General features: G+C 40.3%; 1 protein-coding gene and 1 long non-coding RNA gene across 2 annotated transcripts; both read left to right on the top strand.

Moving 5' to 3' along the window:
- Positions 1–1,184: 1,184 nt before the first annotated feature.
- Positions 1,185–9,567, top strand: LOC134288819 (probable cyclin-dependent serine/threonine-protein kinase DDB_G0292550). Its single transcript, XM_062854704.1, has 3 exons — positions 1,185–2,423; positions 4,638–4,904; positions 5,751–9,567. Exons 1-3 carry the CDS (start codon positions 1,185–1,187, stop codon positions 6,492–6,494), a joined length of 2,250 nt encoding a protein of 749 aa, XP_062710688.1. The 3' UTR covers positions 6,495–9,567.
- Positions 9,568–10,185: 618 nt separating this feature from the next.
- LOC134288171 (uncharacterized) lies at positions 10,186–13,794 on the top strand. Its single transcript, XR_009997789.1, has 2 exons — positions 10,186–10,778; positions 12,463–13,794. It is a non-coding gene; the product is annotated as an uncharacterized LOC134288171 (long non-coding RNA).
- The last annotated feature ends 9,714 nt before the right edge of the window (positions 13,795–23,508 follow it).

Raw genomic sequence — 23,508 nt, forward strand, 5'->3', positions numbered from 1 at the left:
ACATTTGGCCAAGTTTTCCCATACAAACTTCAAGCGCTTCGAGCGCCCCCTTAGGCTTAATTGATTTTGCTCAAATTTTTAACGTAATTTCTGGGAGTCCAAAACAACTGATTTAGGAGGCAAGACTTGGCATTTTTCGAAATTTTTGTTTTTCATATAAGTGTGGGCCAACTTACCGGGCAGGTTGGACAAAGCGGGGATTCTGCATGTCCAAGTCGATGCAAGTAGCTTCTTGAGCAACCATTAACTGACAGATATCATGTAACCATGTGAACTGGACATTCACATCATCGCACCGCAATAATGGTTTGTGATGTGATGGCATTTTTTGTAGCGCGTAAGCACACGTTCGCGATCAATTTCCACCACTGCTGGCCGCACGAAAAATCTCTTTATGCAATTCAGTATCATAATTTCTATTTTATACAACTCATTTTGGTATCATAATGACCAATTTTTCCGAACTGCTTCATTATGCAACTGAAATGAGTTGCATATTGAAAAATAGTTGCATTATGATCATAATGCAACTCATTTGAGTTGCATTATGAACATTATGCAACTCATTTGAGTTGCATTATGAACATTATGCAACTCGAATGAGTTGTATAATGAAAAAAATCATTGCATAAAATTTTGTATGGAACTCGTTGCAAAACTCGATTTTTTCAGCCCTCTTCGTATTTATCCTCATGCTGAAAAAATCAACTTTTTGCGACTCGTTACATAAATAACTATTACGTTCCTCCCTAAGTGACTCTGATCTAGCTATATGAACACGTTGTCTAACTCTCAGACAGGCAGCACGGAGGATGCTCAGCCTTCCATTCTACCAATATCGAGCGAATGCCATTCGTTAAATGCAACGTCACTCTGACACTAAAATGCATCGAAATGCACTGACAACATAACTGACAGCAAGAATTTGGCACTTGACTGCTTTTTAATTACAAAAACTTCTCAAATTTTGCAATTAGCGTACTTGCAACTAAAAAGCGTTGCAACCTGGGGACTGCGAATAGGAACGGTTTTATTTTTCAAGCTAACTAACGCACACCAACACACTTTTGACGCTCGGTTTAAAAACACGCACCAGTGTTCAATTTTCATGCCACCGCCACCGTCGGCGCAATTGTCAAACACGCCGTCGCGACGCTGTTTGAAAAAGGTAAACATGCAAAAAAATGCGTATTTCACAACCACCAGACAGCGGTTGGCGGTTTGTAGACAGCGGCCGAAAACTGCTTTGGCGCAGACACTGGCCCAAGCTTGATGCTAAAAGTGCTGAAAAGGTGCCTCACAATAAGAGACGTCGTAAGCAGCATCCACATTCAAGCAACAACAACAACAACAACAACAACAACAACAACAACAACAACAACAACAACAACAACAACAACAACAACAACAACAACAACAACAACAACAACAACAACAACAACAACAACAACAACAACAACAACAACAACAACAACAACAACAACAACAACAACAACAACAACAACAACAACAACAACAACAACAACAACAACAACAACAACAACAACAACAACAACAACAACAACAACAACAACAACAACAACAACAACAACAACAACAACAACAACAACAACAACAACAACAACAACAACAACAACAACAACAACAACAACAACAACAACAACAACAACAACAACAACAACAACAACAACAACAACAACAACAACAACAACAACAACAACAACAACAACAACAACAACAACAACAACAACAACAACAACAACAACAACAACAACAACAACAACAACAACAACAACAACAACAACAACAACAACAACAACAACAACAACAACAACAACAACAACAACAACAACAACAACAACAACAACAACAACAACAACAACAACAACAACAACAACAACAACAACAACAACAACAACAACAACAACAACAACAACAACAACAACAACAACAACAACAACAACAACAACAACAACAACAACAACAACAACAACAACAACAACAACAACAACAACAACAACAACAACAACAACAACAACAACAACAACAACAACAACAACAACAACAACAACAACAACAACAACAACAACAACAACAACAACAACAACAACAACAACAACAACAACAACAACAACAACAACAACAACAACAACAACAACAACAACAACAACAACAACAACAACAACAACAACAACAACAACAACAACAACAACAACAACAACAACAACAACAACAACAACAACAACAACAACAACAACAACAACAACAACAACAACAACAACAACAACAACAACAACAACAACAACAACAACAACAACAACAACAACAACAACAACAACAACAACAACAACAACAACAACAACAACAACAACAACAACAACAACAACAACAACAACAACAACAACAACAACAACAACAACAACAACAACAACAACAACAACAACAACAACAACAACAACAACAACAACAACAACAACAACAACAACAACAACAACAACAACAACAACAACAACAACAACAACAACAACAACAACAACAACAACAACAACAACAACAACAACAACAACAACAACAACAACAACAACAACAACAACAACAACAACAACAACAACAACAACAACAACAACAACAACAACAACAACAACAACAACAACAACAACAACAACAACAACAACAACAACAACAACAACAACAACAACAACAACAACAACAACAACAACAACAACAACAACAACAACAACAACAACAACAACAACAACAACAACAACAACAACAACAACAACAACAACAACAACAACAACAACAACAACAACAACAACAACAACAACAACAACAACAACAACAACAACAACAACAACAACAACAACAACAACAACAACAACAACAACAACAACAACAACAACAACAACAACAACAACAACAACAACAACAACAACAACAACAACAACAACAACAACAACAACAACAACAACAACAACAACAACAACAACAACAACAACAACAACAACAACAACAACAACAACAACAACAACAACAACAACAACAACAACAACAACAACAACAACAACAACAACAACAACAACAACAACAACAACAACAACAACAACAACAACAACAACAACAACAACAACAACAACAACAACAACAACAACAACAACAACAACAACAACAACAACAACAACAACAACAACAACAACAACAACAACAACAACAACAACAACAACAACAACAACAACAACAACAACAACAACAACAACAACAACAACAACAACAACAACAACAACAACAACAACAACAACAACAACAACAACAACAACAACAACAACAACAACAACAACAACAACAACAACAACAACAACAACAACAACAACAACAACAACAACAACAACAACAACAACAACAACAACAACAACAACAACAACAACAACAACAACAACAACAACAACAACAACAACAACAACAACAACAACAACAACAACAACAACAACAACAACAACAACAACAACAACAACAACAACAACAACAACAACAACAACAACAACAACAACAACAACAACAACAACAACAACAACAACAACAACAACAACAACAACAACAACAACAACAACAACAACAACAACAACAACAACAACAACAACAACAACAACAACAACAACAACAACAACAACAACAACAACAACAACAACAACAACAACAACAACAACAACAACAACAACAACAACAACAACAACAACAACAACAACAACAACAACAACAACAACAACAACAACAACAACAACAACAACAACAACAACAACAACAACAACAACAACAACAACAACAACAACAACAACAACAACAACAACAACAACAACAACAACAACAACAACAACAACAACAACAACAACAACAACAACAACAACAACAACAACAACAACAACAACAACAACAACAACAACAACAACAACAACAACAACAACAACAACAACAACAACAACAACAACAACAACAACAACAACAACAACAACAACAACAACAACAACAACAACAACAACAACAACAACAACAACAACAACAACAACAACAACAACAACAACAACAACAACAACAACAACAACAACAACAACAACAACAACAACAACAACAACAACAACAACAACAACAACAACAACAACAACAACAACAACAACAACAACAACAACAACAACAACAACAACAACAACAACAACAACAACAACAACAACAACAACAACAACAACAACAACAACAACAACAACAACAACAACAACAACAACAACAACAACAACAACAACAACAACAACAACAACAACAACAACAACAACAACAACAACAACAACAACAACAACAACAACAACAACAACAACAACAACAACAACAACAACAACAACAACAACAACAACAACAACAACAACAACAACAACAACAACAACAACAACAACAACAACAACAACAACAACAACAACAACAACAACAACAACAACAACAACAACAACAACAACAACAACAACAACAACAACAACAACAACAACAACAACAACAACAACAACAACAACAACAACAACAACAACAACAACAACAACAACAACAACAACAACAACAACAACAACAACAACAACAACAACAACAACAACAACAACAACAACAACAACAACAACAACAACAACAACAACAACAACAACAACAACAACAACAACAACAACAACAACAACAACAACAACAACAACAACAACAACAACAACAACAACAACAACAACAACAACAACAACAACAACAACAACAACAACAACAACAACAACAACAACAACAACAACAACAACAACAACAACAACAACAACAACAACAACAACAACAACAACAACAACAACAACAACAACAACAACAACAACAACAACAACAACAACAACAACAACAACAACAACAACAACAACAACAACAACAACAACAACAACAACAACAACAACAACAACAACAACAACAACAACAACAACAACAACAACAACAACAACAACAACAACAACAACAACAACAACAACAACAACAACAACAACAACAACAACAACAACAACAACAACAACAACAACAACAACAACAACAACAACAACAACAACAACAACAACAACAACAACAACAACAACAACAACAACAACAACAACAACAACAACAACAACAACAACAACAACAACAACAACAACAACAACAACAACAACAACAACAACAACAACAACAACAACAACAACAACAACAACAACAACAACAACAACAACAACAACAACAACAACAACAACAACAACAACAACAACAACAACAACAACAACAACAACAACAACAACAACAACAACAACAACAACAACAACAACAACAACAACAACAACAACAACAACAACAACAACAACAACAACAACAACAACAACAACAACAACAACAACAACAACAACAACAACAACAACAACAACAACAACAACAACAACAACAACAACAACAACAACAACAACAACAACAACAACAACAACAACAACAACAACAACAACAACAACAACAACAACAACAACAACAACAACAACAACAACAACAACAACAACAACAACAACAACAACAACAACAACAACAACAACAACAACAACAACAACAACAACAACAACAACAACAACAACAACAACAACAACAACAACAACAACAACAACAACAACAACAACAACAACAACAACAACAACAACAACAACAACAACAACAACAACAACAACAACAACAACAACAACAACAACAACAACAACAACAACAACAACAACAACAACAACAACAACAACAACAACAACAACAACAACAACAACAACAACAACAACAACAACAACAACAACAACAACAACAACAACAACAACAACAACAACAACAACAACAACAACAACAACAACAACAACAACAACAACAACAACAACAACAACAACAACAACAACAACAACAACAACAACAACAACAACAACAACAACAACAACAACAACAACAACAACAACAACAACAACAACAACAACAACAACAACAACAACAACAACAACAACAACAACAACAACACCACAACCAACAACAAAAAAACAGACAAGCAGCTGTTGGCTATTGCCAAAACTAAATTTTCCGGACCACCCTCTACCACCGACCATCCTATTTCCGGTCTCTCGGTTCCAAAACCCATCACCTTTAAAAGGGGTGAAACCATCAACCCATATCGGACAGAAAAACAAGGACCTACACCAACTAACCAGCAAGAACAACAACAAGCGATGGACAGTCAAACAACCACGATGAACAGTCAGCAATATCAACTACAGCAACAACAACAAAATCAACCACATCACGACATTCAACTCGACCCAATGCATCCACCCATCGTACGTCTCACACAGCAATCCGCCGAGGGTGACGGTCGATTTCTGAAAGCGAGACTCCGCGATCCTAACATTATGAGGGTTGTTCGGTTATTCCTCGCTTACATGAAGGATTAACCCGAAACCGTTTGTATTGATGGGATGACAATCACCAGCATACGAGTTCTTCTTGCGTCTGAAGGCCTGCCTACCGATCCTGCACATCTTCTACGAATTTTTAACGCCGTTCATCAGGAGTATGGAGTAAGCCCTGCTGAAGCTGCGTCGGACTTATCTTCTTACCGCCAATATCTCAAAAGCGAACGCACGAACCGACTGCAACAACTGCGGGAAAGTTCGAATAAATTCTACTCGCCCCTTCCGGAACGAAATTTTATGAAGTAAGGACGCCTTCTTCCTTGGAAGAAATAGAAGTGGAGCCGGTAACTATTAATATTTCTTTAACCGGTAATCTTCAATCTGACTGTAATTTAAATATTTCAAAAACCGACACACTTCCAACTATTTCTTCGACTGAAAACAATTCGACCGAAATTTTGATTTATTGTCAGAATTTCAATCGAATGAAAAGTCCAGCCAAAATAAAAGAAATCTATAAAAATTTATTAAGCACATCCTTCTCGGTAGTTTTGGCAACTGAGACAAGCTGGGATGAAAGTGTTCGAAGCGAAGAAATTTTTGGAAGTGATTTCAATGTATTCCGAAACGACCGAAATTTTCATGAGTCCCAGAGGAAATCAGGAGGAGGAGTTCTTGTAGCTATTTCGGCCAATTTTAACTCAGAAATCATTAACACATCTAAATTTAAAGAATTCGAGCATGTCTGGGTGAAATCTCACATAGCAGGTGAAACACATATTTTCGCCTCAGTGTATTTTCCACCAGATCATGCGAATAAAAATACATATGAAAAGTTCTTTCAATGTGCTGAACAAATCATGTCTCAACTTCCTCCCGAAGTTAAGGTCCACATATATGGGGACTTTAATCAACGTAATGCTGATTTCATTCTGGACTCTGAAAATGAAAGTATTTTACTCCCAGTCGTTGGGGAGAATGAAACCTTGCAATTTATTTTTGACAAAACAGCAAATTTAGGTCTAAACCAAATTAATCACATAAAAAACCGCCAAAATTGCTACCTTGACTTTTTATTAACGAATATCTTTGACGACTTCTGTGTTAGCGAATCATTGTCTCCGTTATGGAAAAATGAAGCTTTCCACACAGCAATCGAATATTCTTTGTTCATACATGAGCACAAAATCCCCAACGACTGCGAATATGAGGAAGTGTTTGAATACAAATTTGCGAAGTACGAAAACATTAAATGTAAATTAAGTAGTGTAGATTGGCAAGCTATTCTTAGGAATGAAGGAAATGTCGAATCTGCCGTAGAAGAGTTCTACAAAATTTTAAATGAAATTATTGGGCAAGAAACTCCAATAAAAACGAAACGTCGTCATATAAATTCAAAATATCCAATCTGGTATAATCAACAAATCAAAAATCTGAAAAATCGCAAACAAAAAGCACATAAAATTTACAAAAAATATAAAACTGATGAAAATTTAGCTAAATATTTGAACCTATGCGACCAATTAAATTTTGAAATTAATAATGCATTTGAAGAATATAATACGAAAACTGAACTCGAAATAAAGTCCTGCCCAAAGAACTTCTTTAATTACGTAAAAACCAAATTAAAATCTGACAATTTTCCATCCGTAATGCATCTTGACGAAAAAGTTGGGGACACCCCGGAAAAAAATTGTAATCTATTTGCTGATTTTTTCCAGGAAATCTATACAACTTTTTCGGAAGAAGATCGTGACCGCGATTATTTTGCTTTCTACCCTGAATTTATTAGGAATGTTGGTGTAAATCAAATTCAACCAAATGAAATTTGTGAAGCACTTTTGAACTTGGACGCCTCTAAGGGACATGGTCCTGACAAAATTCCTCCAATATTTCTGAAAACTTTAGCTAAGGAGCTCACTGTTCCTTTATTTTGGCTTTTTAAAATATCACTCGACAGTGCAAACTTCCCAAAAATATGGAAAAGCTCTTTTTTAGTGCCTATTTTTAAATCTGGTCGTAAATCAGACGTACGTAATTATCGCGGAATAGCCATTATCTCTTGCATTCCAAAACTATTTGAGGCAATTGTCAACAAAAAGTTATTTCTACAAATCAAAAACAGAATAACTAACATGCAGCACGGCTTTTTTAAAGGCCGGTCAACTTCAACAAACTTGCTTCAATTTGTTGACTATATATTGAATGCAATGGATAATGGAAACCACGTGGAAGCTCTTTATACGGACTTTAGTAAGGCATTTGATCGCATCGACATATCAATGCTGCTTTTCAAATTGCACAAAATTGGAATTGAACCAGGTCACCTGAAATGGCTTGAATCATATCTAACTGACCGCCAACAAATAATTAAATTTGAAGGATACAAATCAAAACCAATTCAAGTCACTTCCGGTGTACCACAAGGTTCTCATTTGGGACCTCTTCTTTTTATCATTTATGTAAACGACATTTCCTTCATTCTCAAGAAATTAAAAGTGTTAATTTATGCCGACGACATGAAGCTCTTTTTGGAAATAAGAAATGATGAAGACATCAATGTATTCCGCAATGAAATAGAAATATTCTACACATGGTGCAACAAAAGCCTATTAGAACTGAATGTTAAAAAATGCAATTTAATATCATTTAGCAGAAAAAGAACAACACCGAATGTCTCAATTGCATTAGGAAATAAGAATGTGGAAAAATGTGAAAGGGTTAGGGATTTAGGAGTAATCTTAGATTCTAAACTTACATTCGTTGACCACTACAACACAATCATTCACAGGGCTAATAATATGCTAGGGTTCATTAAGCGCTTCTGCTATAACTTTCATGACCCATATACAATTAAAACACTTTATATTGCCTATGTTAGATCTATTTTAGAATACTGCAGCACTGTATGGTCTCCTTTTTCAACCACGCACGAAGAAAGATTAGAATCAGTGCAAAAACAATTTCTACTGTTTGCTCTTCGTAAATTAGGCTGGACATCATTTCCACTTCCGTCTTACAAAGCACGCTGCATGCTTATTGACATACAAACTCTGCAAGAGCGGCGTGAAATCGCAATGATTTCATTCGTAAACGATATCGTTTCGCATCGTATAGACTCGCCTGAAATCTTATCAAAACTAAATTTTTATATACCTACTCGGCAATTAAGAAGTCGAAATATTTTCACAAGTAACCACCACCGAACAAACTACGCCAAATTTGGGCCTATAAATCGCATGATGGTTGCTTATAATAAACATTGCGAAACGATTGACTTTACCATGTCTAGGCAAAATTTGAAAACATATTTTCGTACCATTAGAAATAGGAACACTTAAAAAACAAAACACTACTAAATTTATTTTTTTTTTATTTTAAATATATTTTTCAATGTATTTCGTAATTATATTACTAAGAAATAAGAAATAATATGTATATGTATAATGTACTAGTCTACGTCGGTTGACGAAATGAAATAAATAAATAAATAAAATAAATAAAAATTATTAATCTCCCCATGACTCCAAAATGTTTCTCTTGTTCTAAGTTTATCCATTTCTAATTTGCAGTGGACATTTTAATGTTTCGTCGTTTCAAAATAAACTACAATGCACTAATAACAGTTTTTATTATTTGCCTTACTTTCCACGTGACCCAGAGCACTTTGTCATGTCGTGTCTGACTTGTTCAGAAAAAAATATTGTTGCAATACTTTTTCTGACGGGTGGAATCCCCTGGGCTTGGTTTATATCTTCCAGGAAGCATTGATTTTCGTCATATGACCATTGTGCTTTGCAGTGTTGATTGGTTGAACTGAATGTAGATTCAATGGTAAATTTTAAAATCAGATAATTCAATCCTCTGATATAGTGATTCCAATTATACTACGGCATAGTGTAACGGTATGTTGTCGAAATCACTTATGTACCGGGAAAATATAATTCCAAGCTGGTGAGAATATTACCACTGAGGGGGGTTATGAGCCCAGTCAGACCCTTGATGGGACAATAATGTGGGATAGTATATGGGAATACCATTGAAGGTGGTAATAATCTCCGAGGCTTATGAAATCCGACAGGGCGCGTGCATTAGGCTGCGGATCTATGCTAAGGGAGATCAGTAGCATCTGTTTGTTATTAGTAGAACAAAATGCCGTTCTATGAAAACGCAGTGTGAGTGATCTCCTATGGTGCTGAAGTACTATAAATAATCTCATTCTCTGTGAATTCTAACTTTGGCTATCTAGTCAGTAAATAGTAAAATTATTAAGATAGCTTAAGAGCTAAGCCTTAAAAGCATACATTTTCTAAATATGACAAGGTTTTGCGTTGCGTTGCGTTGCGTTGCGTGGTAACGGAGTAATTCGTAGATTGCATACTGAAAGTTGTCATGTTAAAACTTTAATACTCCTATTCCAATTGCTTATGGAATGCTATTTGGGAAGGAACAGCTATCCAATCAGAGGTTGAAGTAAATAAGACATGAAAACTTCCATTGCCGGCCACGCCCATCTTCTCCGTTACGAGGAAAGGAAAGGATGTGATGATATGACACCTACTTTATGAAAGGCCAGCGACTCACCGGTGCCCCCATAGGTGTCAAGGAGTTGGATATTTGGAATGGGTTGATTAGGGATTCACTATAAGCCAGTGATGCGGCAAGATTCAGATCGTGTAAGTGTATTTGAATTGATCATGTAGATGTATTGATGTGAGTGTAAGTGATTTTTTTTAACAGCAACGTTGGGAGAGACATAGCTAAGAAATTTGTCACTCCATAGGCCTTTTTGCTTCCGGGATGGGGCACAGGCATTTGGACCATGTGTCCTGGCTAACAAGCCTAGGCTTAAGCGCCATTCCTCGCTCTCTGAAACGATAAGAAATACGTGTTGTGGATGGGAAGGGATAGGGAATGGAAGATACCTATTTATCGAGATGCCAGCGACTCACCGACGCCCTCGTAAATAGATAGGAGATGGGATTTTGGTACGGGAATATGCTGTAATTCATTATGGTTAAGTTATGCGACAGGGTTACTTTGAAATTATATAGGGCATTGGTTCCCTTATGTGGCTGCCAATCTCATCCCACTAAAAACACTGGTTGTTTCGTCTCCTATTTTTGTATTTTTTGTTAGAAGTGAGCACGCATGAAAACAAAAGGAGCGGAATCAATCGGTGCCGTATATCGCTTGGTTTCCAAAATGATGGATTTGAAAGTGTGACATTACTTATGGCAATCATACTCTACAACTTATGGTACTAATGGTACTAAAAATCTGTTCCACATCGGAACGAACTCACCAATTATCTGGTTGCACATCATCGTCCAAAGCACACAAGATTTCTTTTCCTACATGAACTGAAGTTAATCGACAAATACCACGAAACAATGGATTTCGGCATCAGCGAGATTGCAATCTGCTGGGAGGAAATTAAAACGCTCGCGCCGACCAAGAGCTTTCACAAAACTAGCTCCAGGTAGAAAAGCGCGAACGATTTCGGCACCACCGGGGATGCAATCTGCCGTAAGGCAATTACTACACTCGCGCCGACCGAGAATCTTCATGCAACTAGCTTGACGTATAGAAGTGCGAGCAATTTTGGTACCACCGGGGATGCAATCTGTCGGGAAGTAACACACTCGCGCTGTCCGAGAGTTTTCACGAAACTAGCTCGAACGATTTCGGCACTACCGGGGATACAGTCTACCAGGAGGAAACTAACGCACTCGCGCCGGCCGAGAATCTGCATGGAACTCACTAAGTTTCAATATAAATAAATTTAACACTAATTAATTACAAACAATCCGAACGCGAAACTTATTTCCGAATCGAAATTTTACGGATGTAGAAAAAAAAACCGTGACAGGAAAATCAAAAAACGTCCACGCGTACTTTTGTTTAGCAATAGATTTATCAGTTCAGAAATCCATACATGGATTCTTAGTGGGCTACAATTTGCTCCGTTGAAACTACGCCGAATCCATTTTCTAAATATGACAAGGTTTTGAAGACAAACATGAGATGAGTATCAGATTTTAATCTTTTAATGAGTCATTAGCATAATCGTATGTGAGACATAGGGTCATGTCGAGCAATTGATTCAGTACTACAAATCCACGCGGACAATTTCATTACAAACTATTGGTTTTCGGCAGTCTTATGACGGAAAGGCTCAGCTATGCTGCAAATCCATATATTAGAGTCCGTTCGTAAACATATAGACCGATCCCTCATAAAATTTTGTCCATGCAAAACCAAAATTGCATGAAGTTACAACTTTGCCTCTCCTCATGAAGTATATGTGATTTATGAACGAACTCCTAGTTGAATCAAATTAATGGATTTTTATTTCTGGGGCACCCATTGGGTATATCACTTCAATAATACAAATACCGCTAACTCTTCTGTAGTTTTCTGTAGTTACACTATCCATTTGAAGATGTATAGTAATTAGTAGTATTTCATATAACCAATATCTATATAACTTCTTCGATCCTCTTTGTAAGATTTGGTAGATAGTATGACAGCATTGATTGAAACACGAGAGCTCTTTTATCATGTTATTATTCGCATGATTAATTATTTTATGAACAATAATTTTATTGACGAATCCGATTTAAACTATTTGAATAGTGATTTTTGTTAAGCCATATTAAAATAATCACTATCATTATCAATGAATGCTATCCACTCAAGATCTTCGCTACATTAAATTTTGAATTACTGGAGGCTTCACTTATTAACAAATTTACAACAAACACGCTATAACAGTATCTAGAGAATCGTGGAGGGTGAGTAACCTGAACTAGTAGCACTATTCATATATATTAACAATTATAGGGTAGAAGCTTCAGTTTTGGCCAGCCCGGAGTTTTGGCCATAGTGCGGTATTCAGCCTGTAACGATCTAAATTGGCATAAATTTATTTTTTACTAGTAGATTCTAATATAATAATATGATTGCAGCTGTTAAAACCATACATTTAGATTAAAAACTTGAAGAAAAAAATAATTGTCCTTAAAAAATCAGCTCCCATACATCTATTTTGGCCAGGGTGCTTCTAATTTGGCCACTCCCATAAGAAATACACGTGATTGGCCAAAATAGAAACCAAAGCTGAGAATATGGCCATAACTGCGGCAAGGCTTCTATTTTGGCCAGTGCCACTTTTAATACATAAATCAAGTATTAGCTTGATTTCTGCATTTTTCTAATAAAGTATAGATCGAAACCTTTCATTTAACACATTGATAGTTTTCATTGGATTATTGGTTATTTTTATAAAAATGATTTCCCTTAGATTGGCCAAAACCGGTGCCCGCACCCTACTCTATTATTTTCAATCATTGCAACATTATACTAATATGTGCGGGCCGCCCATTTGCGGCGTTGTGCGGCCAATTATTCTCTTTCCATTCCAGAAACGACCGTTTTGAAGCAAGAAGTGTCCTAATGGCCAACACAAACGGGACTGGTCCGAAACACACAAGATAAGTACAACAATTTTATAATCAGGCACCCAACTCTTTCTACTACTTTGCTAATAGATAATGCAATATGCATACTTCAATATCAGTTATTTGTTTGTTTGCGCCTATATTTATGACACTATTGAAGCATTCGTGTCGCCGCAAAATAGTTTACAATTTATCTTATTCACATTTTTCAATTCACTTTAAAGTATCTAACACTGCTTTTATAATTGTTTATGTAAACTTGTATCTTAATTATGTTCATTATTAATAGTAGTCTGATAATCCAAGTCTAGTGATTTTTTTCCCAAGGAATAGAAAGAGTTGGTGTCATAATCAATACAATACTTGAAACTGGAAACTCCTTATTTCCCCCTATGGGTTATAGGGAGGGGCGGGACATTCGAGCCTACTCATCAGTGGAAAGGACTTGATATGCTAATCGGTTTAGCATAGGGCAGATACAAGTCTACTGGTAGACGTATCGCCCAGTGAAACAACGCAGATTGGCCACGGCCAGGGGGTGCGTTGATTATAACAGAATAACAGAACAGAATAACAAAATACTTTTCCTGACGGGTGGAATCGCATAAGAACAGTAGCGGTTGGAGCTGTGACAGTTCAACGGAGATATTTTGACAGCAGTGCATGGAGTTATTTTGACAACCGTTTTGATTCTATTCGCATCCCTCAGGTTGCAACGAGCGAACGGCCGCTGTAATATGAGAAAAAAAATATGATGTTGGGGAGCGTCCACAAATTACGTCACGCAAAAATTGACCATTTCCAACCCCCCTCTCCCCATGTCACACTTTTTGTATGGGTCGTCACACTTTGCTGAACCCCCTCCCCCCTCAAAGCGTGACGCAATTTATGGACGTTCCCTTGTCATTTATTGCTTCTCTGCAGAAATACATGTATTTTGTTAAAGGCATGAAGTACTACTACCAACCACTGGTGGGGAGATGTGGTACTTCGCACTGGTGGGGATGGTCTTAGGTGCATGTAAAATGTACACATATCGCCACATCTTATGCAACATCTTATACGATGACTGGTTGACTGGGCCATGCATACTTGAACAGTAGACCGCAGTTCGATCGACACTCTGGACACGCAATCACAGTATGCGTGTTACCTTCTTGCACACCTTGCAGGACATCGTGTATTAAGATGCGTATGCGAGTGAGAATTTGCTTAATAACTTTTTACCAGATTGTCGAAATAAGTTCCGGTCTTCGACAACATTCATTATTGAGATTTGAAGAATTTAATTCGGCGATTACCCTATGACTTCATTCATGTGGTAATGCTCCACAGCGGGGAGAACCTTTTTCTAAAATTCTCCATAGTGATTCCCATATAAACCTATTTTGCTTTTGGGCCACCATTAAATAACCACCGAAATGGCTGAAAATTTGACAGGGCTCTAGTTTTGCACCAATGATTGTATTGAACATATGGGAGCTTTGAATTTTTGACATGTTTAAAGTCTGAACTGCCCTAATGTACACTACCCAACAACCACTGTGGGGTAACGCAAAAGTTAGTTCCGCTACTCACCACCAGGCGTCTCAGAAGGATATGTTGGGCGGCCATTGTGGGTGGCGTAAAAGGGGCCATGATGGGGCGAAATATGATGGGCGGATTACAGCACGGTCGAAGGCTTGGAGCATGATCCGCCATCGCTTAACCAGCAATTATAAGATAATAAGATAATCTCGAATAGTCAAGACGTGAATTAGCGAAGCTAAATTAAAAAAGTGAAATCGTTCTTAAGCGGAGATTTAGAAAGTGACTTTGTTATAAATCGTGCAGTGGAAGAAGCGATAGCAAAATAGCAAATTACGACCAAACCCATCATTACCCGCCAAAATCCCCCCTACAGGACCTCTGTGCTAAAGTTTAAAAGCCAGTGCTTACCTGTGAATAGCGCTGAACTTACTTACCCGCGTATTCCTCCTAGTTTACCCGGAGGAATGCCGGAAGTACGCGTTAACCCTGTGAGAACCAATCGTGGTCCGGAGTCTGGCCCAAAAGCGCCTCTCTGTCGACCTGATAGACCGCCATAGGCCAATTAGAAGCCCTGAAGAGGTGCGGCCATTTTGAAAGTGTCTGGAGTTCACGCACCCAAACAACCGTCGCGACTCGGACTGCACCGAACGGCCGCCTAACTTAACGCAAGGCGAGAAGCAGAGGGCACAGAAGGAGAAACGGGAGAGAAGGTGAAGCAGCGGAGCAAGAAGAAAGGGGGCCCGTCAAAAGTGAAGAAGAAGAGATAGTAAGGTAGGATATAGGAAATAAGAAGTGGAAAGGTACCTGTAGTGTGAAAGTTATAATGGAGTGGGTTTGTGTTTAACGTGAAGTGTTAAGTTTCCTTGGCCACAATAGTCGAGGCAATTGAAGGAGGGGGTCGCACCAGGGACCGCCCACAAATTACAGCAATTTGAAACGATAAACGAAAAAGAGGAGCAGATATGCGTTAGTTTGAAAAAGTACACACACCACACCAATGAATCACCTTAATTTTTGTACACTATTTATGAATCACCATGTTGATCAAATGGAGTGATCCATAAACTGTGGTCATTTTTGCCGATTCATAAATTGTGGGGTCACTGTACGCGAATGTTCATTTTATTCATTTATTTAGTATTACATCAAATTCAAGATAAAACTGAATCAACAATATTTCTCCATAATACACGGTTCGTGGCTGCCGCTCTCCATCCTCGGTCGCGTCCGATGCTCGCCAAGTCACGCTCCACCTGGTCCGCCCATCGTGCTCTCTGTGCTCCACGCCTTCTTGTGCCAACCGGATCAGTTGCAAACACCAGCTTTGCAGGGTTGTTGTCCGGCATTCTTGCAACATGCCCTGCCCACCGTATCCTTCCGGCTTTGGCCACCTTCTGGATGCTGGGTTCGCCGTAAAGTGCAGCGAGCTCGTGGTTCATTCTTCTCCGCCACACACCGTTCTCCTGCACACCGCCGAAGATCGTCCTTAGCACGCGTCGCTCGAAAACTCCGAGTGCTTGCAGGTCCTCCTCGAGCATGGTCCATGTCTCGTGCCCGTAGAGGATTACCGGTCTTATTAGCGTTTTGTACATGGTGCATTTGGTGCGCGGGTGAATCTTTTTCGACCGCAGTTTCTTCTGGAGCCCGTAGTAGGCCCGACTTCCGCTGATGATGCGCCTTCGAATTTCACGGCTCACGTTGTTGTCAGCCGTCAGTAAGGATCCGAGGTAGACGAATTCCTCCACCACCTCGAAAGTATCCCCGTCTATCGTAACATTACTACCCAGACGGATCCGGTCGTTTTCGGTTCCGCCTACCAGCATGTACTTTGTTTTTGAGGCATTCACCACCAGTCCGACCTTTGCTGCTTCGCGTTTCAGGCGGGTGTACAGCTCTGCCACCGTTCCAAATGTTCTGGCAATAATGTCCATGTCGTCCGCAAAGCATACAAATTTACCGGATTTTGTGAAAATCGTTCCCCGGCTGTTGAGCCCGGCTCGTCGCATCACACCTTCCAGAGCGATGTTGAAGAGTAGGCATGAGAGTCCATCACCTTGTCGCAGTCCCCGGCGAGATTCGAATGAACTGGATAGTTCTCCCGAAACCCTTACGCAGTTTTGCACACCGTCCATCGTTGCTTTAATCAGTCTAGTCAGCTTCCCAGGAAAGCCGTTTTCGTCCATGATTCTCCATAGCTCTGCGCGGTCGATACTGTCGTATGCCGCTTTGAAGTCGATGAACAGGTGATGCGTTGGGACCTTGTATTCACGGCATTTCTGGAGGATTTGCCGTACGGTAAAGATATGGTCCGTTGTCGACCGGCCGTCGATGAAGCCGGCTTGATAACTTCCCACGAACTCATTAGTTTTAGGTGACAGACGACGGAAGATGATCTGGGATAGCACTTTGTAGGCAGCATTCAAGATAGTGATCGCCCTGAAGTTCTCACATTCCAAATGGTCGCCTTTCTTGTGAATGGGGCAGATTACTCCTTCCTTCCACTCCTCCGGTAGCTGTTCGGTTTCCCAGATCCTGACTATCAGCCGATGCAAACAGGTGGCCAACTTTTCTGGGCCCATCTTGATGAGTTCAGCTGCGATGCCATCCTTACCAGCTGCTTTGTTGGTTTTGAGCTGGTGAATGGCATCCTTAACTTCCCTCAGCGTGGGAGTTGGTTCATTTCCGTCCTCCGCTGCACTGGCGTCGTCGTTTCTTCCGTTGTCGTGGGCTCCCGTGCCTACGTTCTCCACGCCGTTCAGGTGCTGATCGAAGTGCTGCTTCCACCTTTCGATCACTTCACGTCCGTCCGTCAAGAGGCCTCCGTCTTTATCCCTGCATATTTCGGTTCGCGGCACGAAGCCGTTGCGGGATGCGTTGAGCTTCTGATAGAACTTCCGTGTTTCTTGGGAACGGCACAGCAGTTCCATTTCTTCACACTCCGCTTCTTCCAGGCGGCGCTTTTTCTCCCGAAAGAGGCGGGTCTGCCGTTTCCGCTTCTGTCTATAACGTTCCACGTTCTGACGAGTCCCTTGCTGCAGCATTACCGCCCTCGCTGCATTCTTCTCCTCCAAAACCGCTCTGCACTCTTCGTCGAACCATTCGTTCCGTCGATTCCGTTCCACGTACCCGATGGTGCTCTCGGCTGCGTCGTTGATGGCTGCTTTCACTGTACTCCAGCAGTCCTCTAGAGGGGCCTCATCGAGCTCGCCCTCGTCTGGTCACGCGGCCTCGAGATTCTGCGCGTATGCTGAGGCGACATCCGGTTGCTTCAGTCGCTCTAGATTGTGCCGTGGCGGTCGCCGGTATCGTACATTGTTGATGACGGAGAGTTTTGGGTGCAGTTTGACCATCACCAGATAGTGGTCGGAGTCGATGTTGGCGCCACGATGGGTCCTGACGTCGATAATGTCGGAGAAGTGCCGTCCGTCAATCAGAACGTGGTCGATTTGAGATTCCGTCTGCTGTGGTGATCTCCAGGTGTAACGATAAGGGAGGCTGTGTTGGAAAAAGGTGCTACGTATGGCCATATTTTTGGAGGCGGCGAAATCAATGAGTCGTAGGCCGTTTTCGTTCGTCTGCTGGTGGGCGCTGAACTTACCAATCGTCGGTCTGAATTCCTCCTCCTGGCCTACCTGAGCGTTCAAATCACCTATGATGATCTTGACGTCGTGGCTTGGGCAGCGATCGTACTCGCGTTCGAGCTGCGCGTAAAATGCGTCCTTGTCATCATCAGTACTTCCGGAGTGTGTGCACGTTTATTATGCTGAAGTTGAAGAATCGGCCTTTGATCCTCAACCTGCACATTCTTTCGTCGATCGGCCACCAATCGATCACGCGCCTCTGCATATCACCCATCACGATGAAAGCTGTTCCCAGCTCGCGTGTGTTGCCGCAGCTCTGGTAGATAGTATGATTACCTCTAAACGTTCGCACCATGGATCCTGTCCAACACACCTCCTGCAGCGCTACGATGCCGAACCCGCGGTCCTTCAGTAGATCGGCGAGTATGCGGGTGCTCCCAATGAAGTTGTGAGATCGGCAGTTCCACGTACCGAGTTTCCAATCGCAAATCCTTTTTGTTCGCTGGGGTCGTTGCCGTTGATCTCGGTTCGTATTATTCTGTTGCTGATTTTCCGTTACAATGGGTTTTTACGGCTGGCTCGTAGGGCCTGACACCAACCCCCTACTTTCCGGAGGACCATAGTGCACAGTTGAGCTTAGAGTCCTTCCCTGGCACTCGGACGTAGATCAGCCGCCCCTAATATGGGGATCAGACGCTGTTGTGAGCCGCTCCTCCTGGAGAACAGACGCTTAGGTTTACCGAAGCAAACCCCCCTTCCCTGTCAGCCTACGACCAAAGTTTCCACCGGGGTTGGTTACCCGATCTTCCCTAAGGTTGCTCATAGTTTCCGGCCGGTACCGCGTGGAGGTAAGGATAGGAGTTGCTGGGCAGAGGCTAGTTGATCACAATGGGATCTGAATTGCGCAGCATACCCAGCCTTTACCGTGCCGTACGCGAATGTTACGCGAAATTTATTCGTTACCTAAGTTATATATGATGCCTTTAGGCGAACCAAAAACTGAATTATTAATTACTATGAAAGGCTGAAAATAGGGTCAGAAAGATCATGAAATCGGGTAACCGTTGTATTTACATATATTTTTTTAGAAATCTGCAAGTTTCCTGTATTGATTGAATTATGGTTTCATATAGTTCATACATTATTATTGAAGAATTGTAAAGTTTTCTAACTAACTACCGGGACTAGTTAATGATATTATTTTAAAAGAAATTTCATGGAAAGTTCTGTGTTTTGATCCTTGATCGAGGGAGGCTTTATCAGTTTTCAAACTTGCGTAAAAATTAATCCAAATGTGAGAATTTTTAATAGTTTTATAAGAATTTTCAAAAATGAAGAATATTTCTTTTGAAAAGCAATCCTCTTTATTACAAAATATGAAAAATGAGCCGCCAAGAACCACTTTATCCCCTCAAAAACAAAAACATCACAATTCGTTCCGCGCGACGACATGTGTTTTCCGCTTGCCATGGTTGCGTCCACCACAGCACCGTTTAATTTAATGACATTTTGTAAAGTACCTTCGTTATCGGTCGAACGTCGTCATTTTCACCGGCAAGGATATGGCTTTTTTACGTTTCATTTCCTCTGCTCTCCGTCCGACAGTCCATCGCTTTTTTTGTCATTAAACTGCTACTTCCTTGCCGCAGTTTCGAATGCCTGACTTTGGTGGTGCAACGAGTCCAACATCGGGGTGATCTCCAAGAGAACGCGCGCATATCTTCAAGGTGTCACCCAAGAAACGAAAAAAAAACCGGCAGAAATGTGCACAAGGTGTGCAATGGTGCGCTTAACATTTTCTTCCGTCTGGGTCTTTCTAACTTTTCAGTATTTAACGCAATTTATTGCTTATAATATTTTATTGGCCGAACGTCTGCTGTGTGGCGGGTTGACAATCGTCCGGGGTAAGGGAAGGAGTTGAGTGCCTGCCTCGGAGAAAAGGTGATTCCGATCTATGCACGTTGCACAGCCAGAAGGGGACACACACAATTAGAAAAAGGCCAGGGGAATCGTTTTCTTCGCTGACCGAATTGAATTGCGACTAAATGAGCCATGCTGCGGCGACCGACCCTTTCACATCCTCTCTACTGCAATGCAAGCTGCGAAGGAAGGGTGGACTTTCAGGTTTTTGTGAACGCGTTTGATCCACCTTGCGGCGCGGTTCCAATTTTTCGTTCGGAAGGATCTACTTTTATGATTTTCATCTGGTATCCTTTTTCCGCAGGAGATAATCTCATGCGACGTGTTGTCATCTTATCGATGTGCTTCCACGAGAAACGCACGTTGATGGATCCTTTCAACAATATTTACCAGCTGATCGACGTCGTCGTCGTCTTCGGTGCCGCGTGCCTTCGATACCGGTTTACCCCCTTCTTCGTTTGAAAGACTCGTTTATTGGTCCTTGGCAACTCGTGCACATGCTTCTTCTCTCGGGGAGCAAATGCAATGCGTGCCATCGACTTTGAAGCCTTAAGGATACCAGGTGCCCGAGTAAACGATTGTTTTCGATTGGTATTCAGAAAACAGTTCTATTGACGACCTTTTGAATGAAGGAAACATTTAGTGTTTGATAGGTTATACAATATCATAAATAAGCAGACAAAAATATTTAAAAGAATCCTTTAAATAATATAGCCGATTATGTAAAAATGAATCTCAGTGAACATATATAACAAAGTTTCAACAAACTCTAGAAGTTTTTATAGTTTTTTTTTAGGAGTTGAAGTATAATTTATGTCTACTTTTTATGCCACCAAAACCGTTGCGCAGTATTATTGGTAAGTTTAATAAACAATCTATCCCCCACAATAGCACCCTTGACCGATTACTTTCTACTCGGGATCCCGCCCTTCGTAGCGACTGCCCGTAGAAACTCGCCTTCACGGCGAAAGCACCTGTCGACTGGCGATGCTCTACCGCACCACACGGTCTGGCGTAACGAGATTATTTATTGTGACAGGACACAGCCTAACGTGTTATTGCCATTGCATGTGGCCTCGTTACGGTTCGCTGTTGGGTTCGTTGTTACTTTCTGTGGCCACCACCAACACCACCACGACCAAACGACGATGCGCTGCAGCCACCTCCCAACCTAGGTATATCGATTCCATCATCCGTTCCGACCATGCTTTCACTACTGTGAAAGCGGCTTTGCGTGAACCCACAGAGTGGCGTTATTTGTTTCCACTCCCTTGGGGCATTAGAACTCGCTTTGGAAAGCTGCGGACCGTGACCGAAAAACAGTTGTTGGTTTTAATTTTCTAGTTCTCAAACAAAAAGCAGTGGGATATTAATTGGTTCATCAATCTCGTTACAGTTGTAACACCTTGAGGGTAGCAAAAAAAAAACATTTCAAAAAATCATATCTAGATTTACCTTTGGAACCATCACGTCGCAGGGAATCTCCGTTATATGGGCTTATATCAATCAACTGGACTAAATGAGTTTTTTTTTCAATGCATCATATCGATTGGGAGAAAATCTCTCTCGAAATAAGTTCTGCAACAAAAGATTTTGCATATTTTCAGCCTCTTTAATGGAACATAGCTTCCCACTTACCAATTTCTACAACCACCACAGATAAAAAATCCCTCCGAAAACCGCGATCTGCTTAGTCATCATATCAGCTGATCCAAACCCCCAAGATTTCCTCTGATGGTCAGTGCAGTCAGTGTGTGGTGTTAGCTTCACGGAGGAAGCGACAAATCGTGTCAGTTTTATTATTAATTTACATATTCGTGTTTTATTGCGATGACAAAACAGTGAGTGCCTTATTTGACTGTGGTGTGAATTTGGCAAGTCAGTCGGAAGAGTGGTACAGATTTGAAGGAAAGGAAGATTTATGTTTTGGGAAGTTGGTGTCACTATATAACTGTTTGAACAAATGAGACGATTAAAGTTTCTGGCGTTTTATGGTGGCTGAAAGGTTGATGAATTTTCTCACGGATCACAAGTGGGATTCAAACCCATTTACGCCCAGTGATCTATTTATTGATCAGCAATTTCATCGATCATCGCGAAGAAAAGAGGTATGTTGGAAGACTGGTGTCTTCAGCAAACTCGTCGAGGATGTTAGGGACTCTCCGCGTATGTTATTTACTTCATATTGGCTCTAGTAGGCGACGCTAGTGTCCATGAAACATGATCTTTTGGTAGATGTTGCGTCTCTACACCGATTGCCAGTACCGTCGCGCTTGTGTTGTGAACATCAAGCGTGATTTGGCAATGCGTAGTACCAGGTACCAGGTATAAGTTGATATCATTCTTGAAATAAGTGCGGTTGCAAAGCTGATCGGTATGCCCGTGTAGTTGCCGGCTTAGAATAGCACTACGGACCACCTGTTCCGGGGGTAAAAGTCCACCAAACAGGTAACCCCAATCCAAGGTGTCAGGCGACTCGTGCTGAGGGATGAATGGTTGAGAGGGTTTAAAATATGCTCGTTCTTTAACGGAGCCCGTAACGTGGGTAGATCACCTTTT

This window comes from Aedes albopictus, chromosome 2 (assembly GCF_035046485.1).
Source record: "Aedes albopictus strain Foshan chromosome 2, AalbF5, whole genome shotgun sequence".
Lineage (NCBI taxonomy): Eukaryota > Metazoa > Arthropoda > Insecta > Diptera > Culicidae > Aedes > Aedes albopictus.

Excerpts from the sequence above, each read along its gene's own strand:
- LOC134288819 (XM_062854704.1), top strand. The coding sequence starts at position 1,185 with ATGCGTATTTCACAACCACCAGACAGCGGTTGGCGGTTTGTAGACAGC. Across the intron at positions 2,424-4,637 it reads ACAACAACAACAACAACAAC|AACAACAACAACAACAACAA; the intron begins AACAACAACAAC and ends AACAACAACAAC. Across the intron at positions 4,905-5,750 it reads ACAACAACAACAACAACAAC|AACAACAACAACAACAACAA; the intron begins AACAACAACAAC and ends AACAACAACAAC.